Genomic DNA, 19,277 nt, shown 5'->3' with positions numbered 1-19,277 from the left:
TGTATGTACACCTGACGCTAATACAACACCGTATGTTAACAATACTGGAATTAAAATTAAAAATTAAAAAAGAAAGAAAACCGGAATGAATATTATAATACCAAAAAAGATGAGTTTCAAAGCCAAACACAACAGTAGAATGTACAATATTTCAAACACACTGAACATTTACCAAAATAGGTCATATTCTGGGCCATCATACGAATTCCAGTACACGTAAAAGAATTCATGCAGCATATATTTTCTGACTATAGTGGAATGAAATTAGATATCAATATGAAGTGATCTCTAAAATAAGACCAAAATATTTGAAAACTTAAAAAGACACTTCTAAATAATCCACGAGAGAAAGAAATCCAAATAAAGAGGCAAAAGAATTTTGAACTAAAAAATAATTAAACTACAACGTGTGAAATTTTTAAAATGCCACTAATGCAATAACGCTGACCCTTGAACACTGTCAGGGTTAGAGGTGTCCATCCTCCACACAGTAAAACATTCAGGTATAAATTCTGACTCACCAAAAACTTATCAACTAATATTAACTAATATCAACTAATATTATCAACTAATAGCCTATTGTGACTGGAAGATTTGCCAATAACCTAATCAACCAACTCACATTTTGTATGTTATGTATAATATACTCTATTCTTACAATAAACTGAGCTAGAGAAAAGAAAATGTTAACAAAATAAAAAAAGAGAGAAAATACATTTATAGTGTTATATTTCATTTATTGAAAAAAAAATCCCCTAAAGGACGTCCCCACACTTCAAATCCATTTTTTCATGAGTCAATTCTACTGGACACACATATGTAGCATGAAATTCTTATTTCTGAAACACTACACCTGCAAACAATGACCAAATTCAACCACTAAAAACAACAACATAAAGAAGAATAAATTTAACCCAAAATAAGGAAAAGAAACAAACAATATAAGAGGATCAATGAAATAGAAAAAAGAATATAATAGTAAAAGTTACCAAACCAAAATATCCTACTTTGAGAGGAGTGATAAAATGTCCCCAGAGACTTAATGAAAGATACTGGAAATATGAAGTTGGATATTCAGTTATAAGAAAAAAACTAATTGTTTTAAAAAATAAAGCAGTTGCTCTAAAGCAGTCAGGGGATGAGCTGAATAGCAGAATAAATAAAGCTGAGTGCATGTTAATGAGTTGGATCAGACCAAGGACATTTGTAGTCCTGTTACATAAAGTTCAGAAGACACAGAAAGAAGGAGGAGAAAATGGCTGAGAGATGATATGAGAGCATGTCAAAATATAATTTGGTCTAATAAGAGTCACATAAGAAGGTAAATAAATACAACAGGAACATACTTAAAGTGACATGAATAACTGCTCAAAACTTTTTAAAATGTAAGACTGAAGTTGAAAGCATTGTAAAGAAACAAATCAGGTGTTAAAAAAAAACCTTCTGGATATATTATGGTATCAGAGGAAAACAGTCCATTCTAAAGGTTGAGTGAAGGTCACATACCACCTTTGGTGACATCCTAAATGGACTCTGAGAGTCTGATGTATGCTGGTGGTATTTTGGGGATTGGAAGTTGAAAATAAAAGGATGGGTTGGGGTGCCTGGGTGGCTGAGTCGGTTAAGCGCTGACTTTGGCTCAGGTCATGATCTTACAGTTATGGGTTCTAGCCCCACATCTGGCTCTGTGCTGACAGCTTAGAGCATGGATCCTGCTTTGGATTCTGTGTCTCCCTCTCTCTTCTGCCCCCCCCCCCCCCCGCCACCCACCTGCTTGTGCTTTGTCTCTGTATCTCAAAAATAAATAAACATTTAAAAAAAACTTTTTAAGAAAAGGATGGAGTAGAAATAAAAGTAAGTCAGAAATAAAGCAATTTTAGAAAAAAACAAAAAAAATGATTTTAAAAAGAAAAATTAGCATCATATATGGAGGTTTTAATATGGCCACAAATTCTTTAACACTCCTCCCATACAGAAGCTGAGTCCAGTTTCCCTCCTGCTCAATCAGCGCTGACTCCAGTGACTCACTCGTAAGCAAATGAATAAGGCACAAGTGATGCTAATTATAAAACACATATAGAAAATAATAATCTACCAAATTTTTGTAAAACCTACAAATGTTTGGATAGATTCAAATAGGAACTCACCCAACCATAGAATAGTACATACAACAAAGCAATAGTAATACAAATAATGTGGATTGCTGTAGTTAGTGAAAACAAACACACAATGATGGATCATATACACAGCCATATGTGCATGAAATGTGGTATACAATAAAGCAGACTTCTCAAATTAGTGGGGAATCAAATATTCACCTCTATATAGAGTGAGAAAGTTAAAAATATACACAAGATAAAGAGATAAAGATAAGAAAGACAAAAATTAAGTTATCAGTTAACACTATAAGCAGAACTGGTACAGCACCTCCCTCAACAAAACAGAGGGTGTTCAGACCATGCACTGTAACTGCCATTGATGGACCCCACCCTGTTGGCAGTAACCCACACTTCAGGGATCATGAGAAGTCTAGGAGCCACCAGAAGAGTGGCCAGGGTAGTGCTGAGGTACTAGTGGACTAAAAGTAGACAATATTTATAAAACAGGCAACACAGTATTTCATATTTTCACAGTTGTTTTGAATGTATCAGTTTGTAATAACCTAATACCACTCTTACTCTTCACAATGTAAACCAGACTTAAATACATCAATATGAAACCTAATGCACTGAGTTTTAAAAAAATAAATAAATAAAACCAAATAAAAGAAGCATCTTTGTGATCTTGTGGAATGTTCCCTAAATAAGATCCATGGAGAAACTCTATTCCTAGAAACATAGAGATTTTGCCTTGGTCAAATTGAGAGATGTCCATTGAGTAATGGACTGCAGACGCTAAAATTGAAGGCTTTATAACAGACTAGAGAAGGTATTAGCAATATCTATCCATCAAGAGGCTCTAGTATTTAAAATATGCAGAGGGGAACCAAGCTGGCTCGGTCCATGGGACTCTTGATGTTGGGGTCATGTGTTTGAGCCCACATTGGGTAGAGAGATTACTTAAATAAAAATAAATAAATAAGAATAAAAATAATAAATAAAATAAAATACGCACAGAGTTTTATAAGTATGTAAGCAAAACAAAAATTAATAGAAAAATCAGGTAAAGGATGTGGACACATAAGTCACTGCCACTAATGGCTGAATAGTATATGAACAATGCTCACTTATCAGATAGAAAAATAAATTAAATATAATAAGATACGAATTACATCTATCTAGTTTTTTTAAAGAAAAGATAATAGCATCAAATGGTGTAAGGAATGTGTAAAATAAAGAAAATTTAGGATTTCTATTGAGATATTGAAATACTTTGGAGAGAAATTTGGTAATTCCTAGTTAAATTAAATATTTTTATGTTATAACTGAAAAAATCCTCCACATCTGTCTACTTTAGGTCTATAAGAGAAGGTGTACAAGGAAATTGACAACAACATTATTTTTAGTACAATTATAGTTCACTTGGGTGTTGACTACTTCCATAAAAAGGAAAAATGCACATATTGGAAATAGAACAGCAGTCAAAAAGAATGAAGTGGGTGTACACAGAAAAGCATGGACAGATGTTTAAGATTTAGTGTTTACATCCGATCTATAACCCAATGACATTTATATAAATTCAACATCCAACCTTTTCTCCCCTAAGCATACAAGTAGCTAAATAAGCATACTTAAGATTAATTAGGTGTATTTTAAGAATCCTGGAGTTTTTACTTTCTGAGGGAAAAGAGAAATAAGAGCGATATTGAGATACACAGAAGAAAGAATAAAAATAAATCAAAAGAAGGGCTTTCAAGAGACAGATGACAATGACACATCATAGGGAATATAGTCAATGGTACTGTAAAAGCTCTGTATGGTCACAGATTGTAGCTACACTTGTGGTGACCATAGCATAATGGATAGGCTTGTCGAAACACATTGTTACACATCCGAAACTAGTGGAAATTTATCTGTCAACTACACTCAAAAAAACTAATGAAAATAAATATATAATAAAGAAACCAATCATGTTTGCTCCAATTATGGAAGAGTATGAAAAATTCACATGAAGTTCAAAATGAAAGTTAAAAAAAGGAACAATCATGGTTCCTAATACACAGTTATACACACATCCTACTTAAATTATTCTCACTAAAGGGAACATTTCTATTGACTTTTCTCTCTGAAAAACATACTGCATTTTCTCAGGAATATGGTTTTCAGGTTTCTCTTGCATTTTCATCATTATAATGCAATGAGAAAAGTCACGATAAGTTAGTATGAATACATTCATTAGGATGGTTTGGGGGGTACCTATCTAAAAATTGTGTTCTGGAAGCCCATGAGAACTTCGGAGCGAGCTTATTGGACCCAATGGAGGGCACCGAGTGTGCACATGCAAATACTGTGAACATGGATTGATGTAAGACCTCTACCCCCAGGAGACTAACTGCGTACAGAACACAGTCCATGTTGGGCTGGATTACCAGAGCTCCTTCCTTTTAGAGAGAAATAAAATAATTTGCTTTTTCCACCTGCCTGCCTGTCTGTCCCAGGAGGACATTCTAGGCACAAGGAATTAGGGATGGAAGGTTCCAAGAGGGCAAAGTCCCTAAGGCTCTGGAGTTATAACTATCCACAGATACTTCAGGAACTAACTGAAACTCCAATATCAGTGGAGCCAGACCCCTGCTCCATGCTCTGTAAGTGAGACTGGATAGAGGGTGCCTGAGACGCAGCTATACCAAAATTAGCCAGAGCATAGAGGAGATCTTTCTCTTTAGTCCAGATCTGTGCTCCATTCCATTCCTGAGTCAGTATTGATGAAGTAGTCTGAAAATAGGGCAGTAAACACTGCATCCAGTCTCAGGTCAGGAGGTACATGTGATAACCTCTGCTCTGAGACCTTTCCTTTTGCCCTCCTCTTGCTTCTTTGGATCTTTTCCTGGGTGAATCCAGATATGCAGAGAGTAGGAATTTCTTCATAGGAGATTAATGAGTGGAAGGAGTCAGGAAAGCATATCATTTGGAGCTCAGATTAGAAATTTTTGGGTTTTCATCTGTGAATATGAAAATTTAGGAGTTATGGGCAAAGAATCTGTCCATAAATGCTTGAATCATGACATAGGAACTAAATTTAATCTGTACAACTACAGGACTGAGGACACAGACATAGTTGGAGCGTTAGTGAGAGTCAGAAGATAGTTCCTCAGATTTCAGCTCAATCTAAAGAGTTTCTAAAATCTACTGCTGCCACAAACAGAAAATTATGCACAGATCATAGAGGTATCTGTCACTGTTCAGATCAATGATGTCTGAAAAAGTACTTGGGAGAGATGTCTCACAATTCTGTCTGAGTTTATGGAGTTAGGTGGTCCCTAAAATGCCTTCCCTTCTTCAAACAGGGCTTCCATAGTGCTATGCTGGGGCCTGTCCAGCAGCCTGGGAAAAAGTTTGCCCTGCAGGGTCTCTGCTTTTGTCATTGCCCTTCAACCTCACTTGGCTTCTTCATTCTGTCTCTACCTGGAACCAGTAGTTATTAGCTCTAGGTCCTCAGCCCTCACGCTTCATTGGCTAGCTCTGATTGCAATCCAAGATTGAAAGAGAGGAGAAGAAAAACATACATGGTCTCAGATGCTTTACTTCTAGGGTAGGTCAATGCTTGTTGAATCAATTGTAGAATGAAGAATATGTAGGAACATTCCAGAGAAAAGAGGAGAAAGAGTCAGTAAGTAGAAAGAACAGATAAAAAAAGTCCTCCTAGGCTGTCCTCAGAAATTCCATCCTGGTGCTAGACACAATTATCCCAAAGTACTTCAGGAGAAAAAGAGAACATACTTCTTCCTCTTTACTTCTCCATGGATACTCATGTCTGAATTGCCATTTCTTCCATGTGGCTGTACTCTCCAAAGCCCATTTCAAGACTTTTACCTCTATGCATTCAAAGAAACCCTAATTCGTTCCAAGAATACTCTGACACCCTTGAAGAAGGAAAACTTCTTGGAGATGGTAAGATTTGTGTCTCTCTTGCAAGGGTTAGTTGAAACAATTCTGTAGAGAGTAGAATCAGAGAATACAGTAAGCAAAGATCAAATGACTAAACCTAAACGATGAAAATGGTGTTTAGGGGAATATTTTAAATTCAGCAGCCTGATATTGTACACGCTGTGGGTCACTGTGGCAAAGACTGGTCTGAGCTAGTGCTATTAGTTATGCCTCAAACCTATATGTGAATGAATCCTATGAGAAGTTTGACAGAAAGACAGAGTTCAATGAACATAGCGTTCAAGACAGGAGAAGGACCTTAGGTCAAAACTCAAGGCTCAATGTTTTTTCCTATGGGTTTTTATCTTCAGAAATCTCCTGCACTTCCAGTATCTCCCAGCCTTTGTGGCCACTCCACCATGGCAAAGCATAGAACTACTAGACAAGAAAAAATGGATTATTATATTGAAGATATAAAGAGAAACAGAAAGGGAATAAAAGAACTTTAAAGGTAGACTTTATCACCTTCACACTATTGCAATCAGAATTATCAAATTTCATCTTGTTCCATGACTGGTATCACTCTCTCATACCTATGTGTGATTGCCTAGGCTCCTTTTAAGACTCTTTCTTCCAAAAGTTAAGAATCCTACAAATATAAACATGTATAGGGGAGGGGCAGTTATTTGGCAGGACCATACCAGCCTAATTACAATCACTTTTTAGACAAAATGAAAATTATCCTACGTTACTTTCAGGGTACCATTTTAAAATATAATTAAACTCCATTTGAAAACTCAGAATGGGGGTGCCATGGACAACTAGGGACATTCACCTGAGTCCCTATTTGTGCCAGTTTCAACTACTCACCTGCACACATTGTTATGGTTAAATTATCATATAGTAGTCTATGTGGCTATTAAAGAAAATCAAAACCCAAAGGAAGAAACTTGTAAGAACAAATTTAGCAACTCACTGGTCACAAAGTAGTTCTAAAGTAATTTTGTCCCTCTCTTTACTTTTGGCAAAGATACAACAATTCTATTAATAATCATCCTTGAAAGAATCAAGCATGTATAAGTAAACCATATTACCTCTGTTCTCTATACTGTTCACTGGTAAAATCATCCAAGTAGCAAGGCACAAAAGATAAACAGATGAAGTCACATGGCTCTGGATAACCCGAGGCTCGTGCATTTCACCTAGGTGAAGCAAATTTTCTAAATCCAGGTGTCTTGAGTCAGTATCCAATTTTTATCTTAATTTTACAGATCACTAAAAGAAATCTATAGAAATATATGACAAAATATGACAGCGCACCAAAATGGCACCATCTCCTCTGAGGTTTCAGACTTCCTCCTGAATTGTTTTGCCAGGTCCCCTAGCTGGAAATTCTGGTTGTCCCTGCCCCTCAGCTTCCTCTTTCTTTTAGCCATGGGGGCCAATAGTGTCCTCCTGATCACCATCAGGCTGGAGGCATCTCTGCATGAGCCATTGTACTACCTGCTCAGCCTCCTCTCCCTGTTGGACATCATTGTCTGCCTCACCGTCATCCCCAAGGTGCTGGCCGTCTTTTGGTTTGACCTCAAGTCCATCAGCTTCTATGCCTGCTTCCTCCAGATGTACATCATGAACTGCTTCCTTTCCATGGAGTCCTGCACATTCATGGTCATGGCCTATGACCGCTATGTAGCCATCTGCCACCCACTGAGATACCCATCCATCATCACTGACCAATTTGTAGCCAAGGCTGCTGTCTTTATTTTGGCCAGGAATGGCATTTTAACAGTACCTATCCCCATTCTATCATCCCGACTCCATTACTGTAGGACAAATGTCATTGAGAACTGCCTCTGCGCCAATATGTCTGTCTCCAGGCTCTCCTGTGATGATGTCACCATCAATCGCCTCTACCAGTTTGCCGTAGGATGGACCCTGCTAGGATCTGACCTCATCCTCATCTTTCTCTCCTACACCCTCATACTGCGAGCTGTGCTGAGACTCAAGGCAGAGGGTGCTGTGGCCAAGGCCCTGAGCACATGCGGTTCCCACTTCATCCTTATCCTCTTCTTCAGCACCATCCTTCTGGTCTTCGTGCTCACTCTTGTGGTGAAGAAGAAAGTCTCGCCTGATGTGCCAGTCTTGCTCAACATCCTCCACCATGTCATTTTCTCAGCCCTCAACCCCATTGTGTATGGGGTGCGAACCCAGGAGATCAAGCAAGGAATCCAGAGATTACTGAAGAAAGTGTGGTAACAAGGACAATTAGATCTCTGCATTCCTCACATAAAATGAGTTTTGAATCAATAATGGGTGAGTGGGCTTAATCATATCTATGAATTGCAATCTCAAAATGGGTAATTTGAATATTGTGTCTTCTTTAAAAACGTAAGCTTCACTGTTAAGTTTCCCTTTTCTCACTTCTCCTTTAGGAATATCTTTTGCCCCTTTTGCCTTTTCCCATACATATTATCCTATATTGACAAAATACTGAGATTCCTTGGGGGAGGTCCCAAAATGAGAAATTTATGTTCCTGAATATACAGCTGTTATTATGTCATGCCTTTACATTCTTAAATACACAACTGTGGCTATTTGGGGGTAGAGTTGTGTAACATGTAATGAATTCTTATTCTCATTTCTACAGAAGGGATCATATTGGAGAAAAAGATATAGCAGTGAAATTTCACTCCTGAATGTGGAAGGTTGCTACTTCTCTCTAACTGGGTCTGCAGTTGGGTGATCATTCTAAATGAGCATTGCAAGAGGACAGGGTTTTTCTGTCCTGGATTTCTCATTTGTGCAACAATTATCAATGAGGTCGATTATAGTTAAGAGACTCTTAAATTCTCCTCCGCAATGGATTTGTGCTTTGCACATTTATCTTTTCAATCCAGAGTGTCACAGTTTAGTTCAATCTAGGGTGTGCAAAAATAGTTTAACTAATGAGTTAAAGATTTCAAAGACTGTGTATATGATCCCGTAATAATAATTAAATATAAAAAATATAATATCTGAACATTTTTTTCATATTAACTGAACAATTTCTAAGAACACTTTGTATCCTGGGAATTCTGTTAGCTATTAAGACTCAAAAATATATAGAAAAATGTGGCTTTTGGGAACTCAAAGTTTTCTTAGGAGGAATAAAATATGAGTTCCAGGAATATATTCTCAATGGGAAAGAATGGGGAATGGGGTAATGTACCTACTGGTAGTAGAGTGCCGGAGACCTGCTCCAGCAGTCAGGGTCCTGTTGGGATGGGTGGACGTCGGCGAAGGAAGTCACACTTCAGTTTCTGCACATCAGCCTTTATTGCAGGTAGCAAAGGAGTTATTTATCACTTGGGGACCGGAGTCTAAACAGGTGGGGGATGATTAATTCTACATGACAGGCATGAGGCAGGCATGTGTGTACCGAGATATATGATTATTTTTAGGGAAAGGGGAAGGTACAAAGTTTTTATAGAAAGTTTTTACAAAGGTTATTTTTTCAGTTTATATAAGGTAGATACAATGAAAAGAAATCTTTAACAATGTCACAAACAGGATCATTTATCTTATTACAATTCTCGTGTAAAGTTCACCAGGCTCCCAGGGCCATGATCCTCCTGTGAAGTAAATATTTAACTTTTCTAAGAAACTTTACAATGTTGTTGTGTTCATATTGACGCAGTCAGAGTTTTACAATTTATTTATACACATTAGGGTACAGGTTGTCTTCTAATCCATTGTACACTTCACAATGGCAACCTTTAGGATTAGTCATAAACTTAGGACACAATGCATTGCAATATCTTGGCCAGGGGCAACATTTAAACATATCTTTGACTAATTTCCAAGGAACTTTCTATGCAGTATATCTAGTACTAGTAGAATGACTTACAGAATAATATTTCTGATTATAAATGAACCCAATACAAGGTGATTGAAAACCCCCTTTCAATTTCCTCTGGTAAAGTCCCCTCATCGCATGATTAGTATAAGGGCCCCAATCACTCCACATACACATATTACCCATGGGATCTTGTCTATATTTTACATATGTCTCCCATTTCCAGGCTTCCCCAAGAGTCAGAGCTAAAGAGGAGAGTAAGAGCAATAGCAGCATGTGGTTTAGCGATGGTCCACTGCCTTGCAGTGGTTTCCAAAAGAGGATCTTTATCCTCATGGCAGTGCTGAATGAGACTTCATTCGGCTGGTTCCTTCAGTAGAGTACCTGGAAACTTAAGAAAGCACTGGATAGAGAGTTAAAAGTCTGAATTACAAGCCTTGAACAGCTACCAAAAAAGGATGGCTTCTTGGAAACAAAAGAGGTGGTCTCATTGTGTTTCATGTTACTCATCAGTTACTCCTGAGAATAGTGAACAATTGTTTTAGAAAACCCTTTCTAAATATAAGCTTTTGTGCCTCAGTAGCAACCTATAAGTTTCCTTGTTTATACCATGAAAGGAAAATCTCTAAACCATCTAATGCCAAAATTGTCGCCCAAATCTAGGTCTTTTAGCCTTCACAGAAAGCACCTGGATTCATCCTTGACCACTTAAGCTTTCATTCAGCACAAGTCTGTTCATTTATTTTAGTTCTCTGCCTCACAGTGATGAATAACAAGTTGGTATTTCATTCCTCTGCTTCTGGTTGTCACTATGAACTACTATTTGGAAAGTAAACATGTACTCACATAATTAAGAAGCAATGGTTAAAAGCATACAATCAACATTTTAACTGGGAATAATATATTTATCAAAGGTAAAAAAAGAATGTCAAGGTCTAATTAGGTTCATACCATAGATAACTTTTTTCTTTCTTACTTGAAAAAGAATTCCCCAATATCTCATTCTCTCACCCATTTCAACATAAGAAAAATGACTTTGTTGAAAGTGTGCATAACCAACAGAAAGGTCTTATAAATATGAAGAAATAATACGTTAAGATAAATTGAAGCTACTATCTCTTAGGAAATATTACAAGTCTACTAGTTTAAACACTATCATATATTAACATCTGCTCATTAAGGGACCAAAAACTTTCAGGACTAATCTCTACCAGAATCACATTGCATAACAAAACCAGATCTCTCCTATCAGCTTTCAAAAAATTTGAGCACTGAATGTATAAAAAGGGCTACATCAGTCTCCAAATTAGACTGATAAAATCTTTGTATTTTAAACATATATTTTTGTTAAGTACTGGGTGTTGTATGTAAGTAATGAATCTCTAAATTCTACATCTGAAACTAATATCACACTGTGTGTTAACTAACTGGAATTTAAATAAAAACTTGAGAAAAAAATGTTTTGAAAGTTTTGCTTTATTGTGTTTATACACAGCTTTTACAGGTTTATGGCTCACATCAAAGCAGTATTGACAGATCCATTTGATAAACAATGGATCAGTATTGACAGATCCATTTTATCCATCTGATAAACAGATTAACGATGGCTTTATCCCATTAAAATAATTGATACTAATAAGTATCTCCTCTAGAACAATGTTGTCCAATGTGAGCCACACACAGACTTAATTTTAAACATCTTAGAAGCCACATTAAGATATAAAAAGAAAAGCTAAATGGATTTTAATAATTATTTGTTGAATCCAATATGTCTAAAATACTATCATTTCAAAACTTAATAAATATGAGAATTTAATAAATATATCTCATTCTTTTTTTTGTACACTAGATCTTCTAAATCGAGTGTGTACTTTACATTTATAGCATATTTCAGTCAGGACTATCACATTTCAGGTGCTAGTAGATAATCAGGACTATCACATTACATGTGCCAATAGATACCATATGGATCAGTGTAGCACAAGACATATGGATTTAAACAGCAAATGAAAAATGGCTATGAGAGAAATGAATTGAGGAAAAACATATCCTTCTTGGGAAAGAGCTAAGCAAAATTCTTTCTTCTTGGCTGTGTTTTTCTCTTTTTTATGTTTTTCCACACGGAGGAAAGGAAGCCAGTGTTTTAGAAGATGAATAATGACTTCTTTGTCCTAAGATGCTGCGTTATATGAGTGCTTATGGCTTAGAAACCATTTCTAAACCAGTGTGAGAGGGTAAAATAAGAGAAGGCTAATCTACTGGCTTTATACAACACATAGTCCTCGAATCCTGCAGCAACAGATTTGAAATAGAGCTATGCTTGCCTTGGAAGTAACAGAACCTAAGAAAAAATGTAAATAAAGACTTTACTCATGATAAGGCAAGAATCTAAGTGCTAGGGGAAGCAATAGATGTTAGTGTCAAAGGTTTATCAAAAGATAGATGATAATAATCACACTTTGTAAGACTTTAAACTTTTCTTACCAGTATTTACATGTACTCATGTAGGAACATTTTTTTAAGTTTATTTATTCTGAGAGAGAGAGAGAAAGTGGGGTAGGAGCAGAGAGAAAAGGAGAGAGAGAAACCCAAGCAGGCTCCACGCCATCAGGGCAGAGTCCAACACATGGCTCCAAATCATGAACGGAGAGATCATGACCTGAGCTGAGATCAAGAGTCAGATGCTTAACTGGCTAAGCCACCCAGGTGCCCCCATATTAGTATTTTAATTCGTTATTTCGTGCCCTATTATTTTAATAAAATATATTTAAAATGAAATTTTTAATAGTGAAAAGTGTCATAATTATTCAATAAAACATATGAGTAGGAAACCAGACTTAATACCCCAATCCATAAATGTTAAAGTTCAGATTTTGTTGGTGAGACTTTTCACTTTTCTCACACATCACCATAATTAGACCCTTCTTTCAATGGCTAGAAAAAGTGAGACAGATATTTGGGGGCAGATCCAGCTGACACTGGATATTGGGCCAGGAGAACAATGCAGAGCACAACAGAGAAGGGTAATGGCCCTTCAGGCCCACAGTTAACATCATTTTATCTGCAAAATATGCATTGACACCTATTATAGACAAACCCTTGTTGCAGGGCTGGGGTTGCAGGCAAGGTCCATGTTTATAAGTGCAAAGGGCCTGTGCCTGGAGGAAGAAGTCCAAGAAGCAAGGGGGAAATGTCAATATATAGGAAGGACACAGCCAAAGAAAGGCTAAGGTAGAGGTCTAAAGCAGTGGCCACTTAGCAGAAAGTCAGAACCCTAATCTAGAATAGGATTTGGAGGACTAGGTAGAATATTGCTTTAGGAACTTGAGTTTGAGCCAAGGAAGTAACACAATCTTATAAACTGAAGATATGTAGAGGAAATTGGAGCTGAAAAACAGGATGCTCTTCATCAGAACCAAACACAATCCAGAGAAAATGTACCACTGTGTAGTCTAATAGAAATAACTCAATACAAAGACCTCTCCCTTCCAAAATATTATTCAAATAATTACATTATAACTCCAGCATTCCTAGATTAGGTGCCACATGGGTAAAAATTGAGACAATTCGTAGAAAATCAGACCTGACTACATACACTATAACCTAAGAAAAGAATAGTGATCTAATTCCAGGACGCAGGACACATTGTCCTTTGTCAGTGAGAGTTTTCAAATTTCTTGTAATTAACAAACACTTGTTTATATTTTCTTTTTGTATAATTTAAATCTTGCTTGAATGTTGTGAGGTCTATTTTGTATATATGAAGACGAGGTTACTTGTGATACTGTATGATTTTAGTGAGTGTTTCAATTCTTATAAATCTGGTACTGCCTATAAAAGGGGATTTGATAGCAGATTTGACACTGCAGGAAAAAATACAAATACAGGTATAGAAATTTAAGCTACTTAAATTAAAACATAGAAAAAAATAATGCTGAAAAAAATATAGAGTGACCTGATAATAGATGAGATAATATTAACCAATCAAGTATTGATGAAGTTGGTAATTGAAGGTATAAACAGAGAGGAATTAGGGGAGAAAAACATGGTGACAATATAGTCAAGTTTATAAAATCAGTAGAAATAAAACATGTAGTAAAAATAGAAGAAGGATAACAAGGGGTAAAATGGAAGTAAACTTCTATGAATTCGTATTTTATATGTGAAGTTGAATATTATTTGAAGGTTGACTGTGTTAATAGAAAAATGCATATTTAAATACTACAATTGCAACAGCAGAAATTTTCTTCAAAAAGTTCAGATTTTGGGGGTACCTGAGTGGCTCAGTTGGTTGAGCATCTGACTCTTGATTTCAGCTCAGGTCGTGATCTCACAGTTCATGTGATGGAGCCCTTCCTTAGGCCCCAGGTTGGGCATGGAGCTACTTGGGATTATCTCTTTCCCTCTCCATCTGCCCCTCCCATGCTCATTCATTCTCTCTCTCTCTCTCTCTGTCAAAAACAAATATTTTGGGGCTCTTGGGTGACTCAGTCAGTTAAGCATACAGCTCTTGATTTTGGCAGTCTCAAGTCATGAGATCAAGCCTGGCACTGATTCTGCCTGCTTAAGATTCTTTCTCTCCCTGCCTCTCTTTTCTTCCCACTGCTTCTCTCTCTCTCTACAATAAAAAATTTAAAAAATTTAAAAATAAAAGTAAATAAACATTTAAAAACTAAATTAAAAGCCCAGATTTTTAAGGCTGTATAGTCTTTGTTACAGCTACCATGCCAAATAGAGTAAAAGAAGTCATGAATCGAGGTGCCTGGGTGGCTCAGTAGGTTAAGCTTCAGCTCAGGTCACGGTCTCCTGGTTCAGTTTGTGAGTTTGAGCCCCGCCTTGGGCTCTGTGCTGACAGCTCAGAACCCAGAGCCTGCTTTGGACTTTGTGTCTCGCTCTGTCTCCGCCACCCCTCCCCTGCTGGTGCTTTATCTCTCTCTCAATCTCTCTCTCTCTCTCTCTCTCTCTCTCTCTCTCTCTCTCTCTCAAAAATAAATAAGCATTAAAAAATTGTTTAAAAAAAGAAACCATGAATGGACATTAATCACATCAACATAGCAAATGTATATGGTTAAATTGATGGATCAGGAAGGGGTGGCAATTTTGACCCCCTGGACACATTTGCCAATGTCTCAACAATTTTGCTCATTACAACCATGGGAGGCAGAGGTGAGGATGGAAATGTGCTGACAACTAGTGAGCAGAGGCCAGGAATGCTGTTGGATATCTCACAATATATAGGACAGATTCACACACACAACAAAGAATTGTCTGACCAAGATGTCAATGCTACTTGAGAAACCCAGGTCAAAATAATCCGAATAAAAGCCAGAAATAGACATATGGGATTTGGAAGGGAAAAAAAAACAAGTCTCATCTATATGAATCCAACTGGACATCCATCTGCAAAGAGATACATGATAGTTAGATGACTGATTGATACATAGATAGATAATAGGTAGATAGATGATAGAACGATGATAGAACGATGATAGAACGATAGATAGATAGATAGATAGATAGATAGATAGATAGATAGATAGAGATAAATAGAGACAAAGACCTTCCACCCTTCACAAAAATTTACTCAGAACGGATCATGGACCTCAATGTAAAATGAGAAACTATAAAAGTCCTAGAAAGTAACATAGGTCAAAAACCTAGATAACCTTGGGTATGGGGATGCCTTTTTAGATGCAACACCAAAGACACAATCCATGAAAGAAGAATTGATAATCTGGACTCATTAAAATTAAAAACTTCTGCTCTGAGAAAATCAATGTCCAGAAAATGAAAAGACAAGCCATACACCTGGAGAAATAATTCCAAAGAGAACACACCTCACCAAAGAAGATACACAGATGGCAAATAAACATACGAAAAGATGTTACACATCATGTTATCAGGGAAATACAAATTAATACACCAAGGAGATACCATTATACACTTATTAGAATGGCCCAAATCCAGAACATTGACAACAACAAATGCTGGCAAGGCTGTGGAGGAACAAGAATCCTCAGTCACTGCTGGTGGGAATGCAAAATGCTACAAGCCATACTAAGTAGATGGGTGGGTGGTTTCTTACCAAATAAAACACACTCTTACTGTTTGATCCAGCAAGTGCACTCCTTGGGTTTTACCCAAAGAAGTTGAAAACTTACGTCTATACAAAAACCTGCACAAGGATTTTATAGCAGCTTTGTTCACAATTGCCAAAACTTGGAAGCAACCAAGGTGCCCTTTAATAGGTGAGTGGTAAATAAACTGTGGTATATCCAATGGAATATTACTCAGGTCTAAAAGGAAATGCAGCTATCAAACCATGAAAAGACACAGAATAATCTTAAATGTATATACTAAATGAAGAAAGACAGTGTGAAAAGGCTACATGGTATATGATTTTTTCTATATGACATTCTGTAAAAGACAAAACTATGGAGACAATAAAATGAACATGGGCTGCTGGGTGAGGGAGGGAAAGTGGTGGGAAGATGAATAGGCAGAGCACAGAGAATATTTAGGTCAGTGAAAATACATAATAATGTATGATATTATAATGATGGACATATGCCATTATTCATCTGTCCAGATCCACAAAATATACAACGTGAAAAGTGGACCCTAAGGTAAACTATGGATGATTATGTTGTGTCAATGTAGGTTCACCCTTGGTAAAAATGTATCATGTTAATAATGGGGAAGACTATGCATATGTGGGGAGCAGGGATTATATGGGAAATCTCTGTACCTCCCTTTTTATTTTGTTGTAAACCTAAAACTGCTTTAAAAATATTAACTTTGAAAAATCAGAGTAGTAAAAACTAAAAAGGGGGGGGCAGAATATACACAAAAGCAAATGATCATAAGAAAGCTGGAATGGTTATACTAATATCAGACAAATTTCCAATTCTGATATGGTCAGATAAATTCCTAGCAGGCCTGCTAATCTTGCAGATATCCTCTATGTATCTCAGGGCTGAAGGCACTGAAGGGTGAAGGAAAACATGAGGACACCGGATGGAAACTGAGCCTGAGGGAAGGAAATGGTGTGGGCAATTCATCATTTCTTTTGACTTTAGCTTGAATGAATAATAAGGTAAGCACAAAACATGGAGTAATTAAAACCAGAAGTCTTCTTATCTCTCCTAAAAACCTAGAGGAAAGTTTGAGGCAACAACAGCTACTGGAATAGGAAACAAGAATCAAGAAAAGGAGAGAGAGTGTGGAAAACCTAAATTCTGTGTATGAACTCTTCCAAGTCTCTACTTCCTGAAACATGTAGGCACACAGCAAATACAAAGCAGGTCAGACAAAGATAAAAGAGCTGAAGTAATATTTGAGCTGTTTTCCAACACAAGTTTCTATTTCAGGATCAAACCAAGTTAACTGTCTGCTTAAACAAAAGCTTCAAACCTCTTTGGAAGACTGTAACAGACCCCACAGCCTCCATAACATGATATCCACAATATCCAGCATAACCGAGGTAAGACTGAAAATCAGTGAAATAGCCATTTTACTATTTACTCTACAACAGTAGAGAAAAAAATTAATGAAACCAGAAACTGATATTAAGATAAATAAAATTAATATATGACTAAGCAAGGGGCACCTGGGTGGCTCAAACAATTGAGCATCTGACTTTAGCTCACGTCATGATCTCACAGTTCATGAATTTGAGCCCTTCCTTGGGCTCTGTGCTGACAGCTTGGAGCCTGGAGCCTGCTTCAGATTCTTTGTACCCCTCTCTCTCTCTCTGCCCCTCCCCTGTTTGTGCTCTCCCTCTCAAAAATAAATAAACATTTAAATATGTATAGAGAGAGAAGGTGAGTTTGGTGTCTTCCTTTGTTGCCATCTTGTACTGGAACTCAAGAAAAAAAGGAAGAGTTCCAGTACAAGTTAGAAACACAGGAAGACTCCAAACTCACCTCCTCCATGGACACACCAAATCTAAAGCTATTTATAGAGCAATTCCTCCTAAAGAAGAACTGAGTGCTAACTGAACAGCTTATACACAACAAAAGGTATGGAGAACTCCAGGAGAGATGGAGATGGTAATGAAGAGAACCTCCACTCCCAGCGCTGCGAACTGCAGTTGAGATGGACATTACTGAGGGATTAGGAGCAGATATATCTGCCCTGGGGCACAGGGGGGGAAAAATCCTGAGGTATAAAATAGCAATTTATAAAAGATCCATCCCTAGAAAGCTGTCAAATGGCATGAGTGCTGCTGAAACACGCTATGGTGGAAAGGACTGGCAAGCACTACAGTTTACACTCCCCCTCTACCTTGAAAGGGAAGACTAGGACAGGGTCTGGAAGCTATAGCCAGCCTGCTATCCCTCAATAACCACTGGGTTTCTAGCCCACACCAACTCCAGACACATGGACACAGAATAAAAGCTGCGATTTAAAAGAGCAACTAGCATAGAAAGAAGCCAGCCCTAAAATTCCTCCAAATGGCAGGGGCAACTGCTGGAACTCTCTCCAAGATGGAGGGGCTGGCAAGAGCCCCAGCTTATACTCCCTCTCCAAGATGACATCATGAATTGGAGTAGGGTCCAGCCATCCTAACCAACCTACCCAGTGAGCCCAGGGCCCCTAGCCCACACCAGCTGCAGCCATCCCACCAAGATAGCCCTAGGGTGGTGAACACCAGGGTACCTCTGGTCAGTGCTCACTACAACTCCACCCTTCATGCCGAGGTGACACGTGCTTAAAGTACCCTGGAACACTTTAGGTACACACTGCTTCAGCTTCAGATGGCTTACTAGGGCGTCCCCAAGGCAGAGCACTCCAGGACCTCCTAGCTGATAACTGATTAGTCTCCAGCCACTTTCCAGGGTACCCTCATGTGGACTGCCCTGGGACACCCCCACTCATACCAGACTCAGCGCCAGCCACCTCACAAGGGCACCTATGTGCTGAGTACCCCAGGATATCCCAGCTTGAATCTCTTTCAGCTTCAACCATCCTACCAGAGTGACTTCAGAGTTGAAAGCCCCAAGACACGCATGTTTGTACTCACTCCACCTTCACCTGTCCTTCCAGGGCACCCTTTGCACAGAGAAGCCAAAGACTACACAAGACCATACCCACTTCAACTACAGCTGTCCTGCCAGTTCATTCAATGAATAGAAAACCCAAGGACCACCCAACCCACAACCTGCCTTGGCTCCAGCCATGCTGTTCAGGATATCCTCTGAGCAGAAAGTCCTGGAAAACTCCAGTTTATATCCATTTAAGCTTTAGCCATTCTACCAAGGAGTCCTCTCTGCATAGATCTCCAGCACCCCCCAACCCCTGCCACCTACTTCAGGTCCAGCTATCCTGCCAGGGCACCCTCTGCACATAAAGTCCAGGGAAACTGCCCCCTCGCCCCAGCCTGCATCCACTTCAAGTTCATCTGTCCTGTCAGG

The 19,277-nt window shown here is 38.0% G+C and overlaps 1 protein-coding gene across 1 annotated transcript; it reads left to right on the top strand.

Annotated features, from left to right (window-relative positions):
- The first annotated feature begins 7,334 nt into the window (after window positions 1-7,334).
- LOC109261330 (olfactory receptor 56A3-like) lies at window positions 7,335-8,282 on the top strand. The gene has a single exon (XM_019439884.2). The coding sequence runs from the start codon at window positions 7,335-7,337 to the stop codon at window positions 8,280-8,282; it is 948 nt and encodes a 315-aa protein (XP_019295429.2).
- Window positions 8,283-19,277: the final 10,995 nt, after the last annotated feature.

The sequence above is a fragment of the Panthera pardus genome, unplaced genomic scaffold (assembly GCF_024362965.1).
Source record: "Panthera pardus isolate Hobbes unplaced genomic scaffold, ASM2436296v1 HiC_scaffold_12, whole genome shotgun sequence".
NCBI classification, from domain to species: Eukaryota; Metazoa; Chordata; class Mammalia; order Carnivora; family Felidae; genus Panthera; species Panthera pardus.
This window is presented reverse-complemented; position numbering and strand designations above follow the sequence as displayed.

Bases quoted from the DNA above. Each gene is read 5' to 3' on its own strand.
- LOC109261330 (XM_019439884.2), top strand. From the start codon at position 7,335: ATGACAGCGCACCAAAATGGCACCATCTCCTCTGAGGTTTCAGACTTC.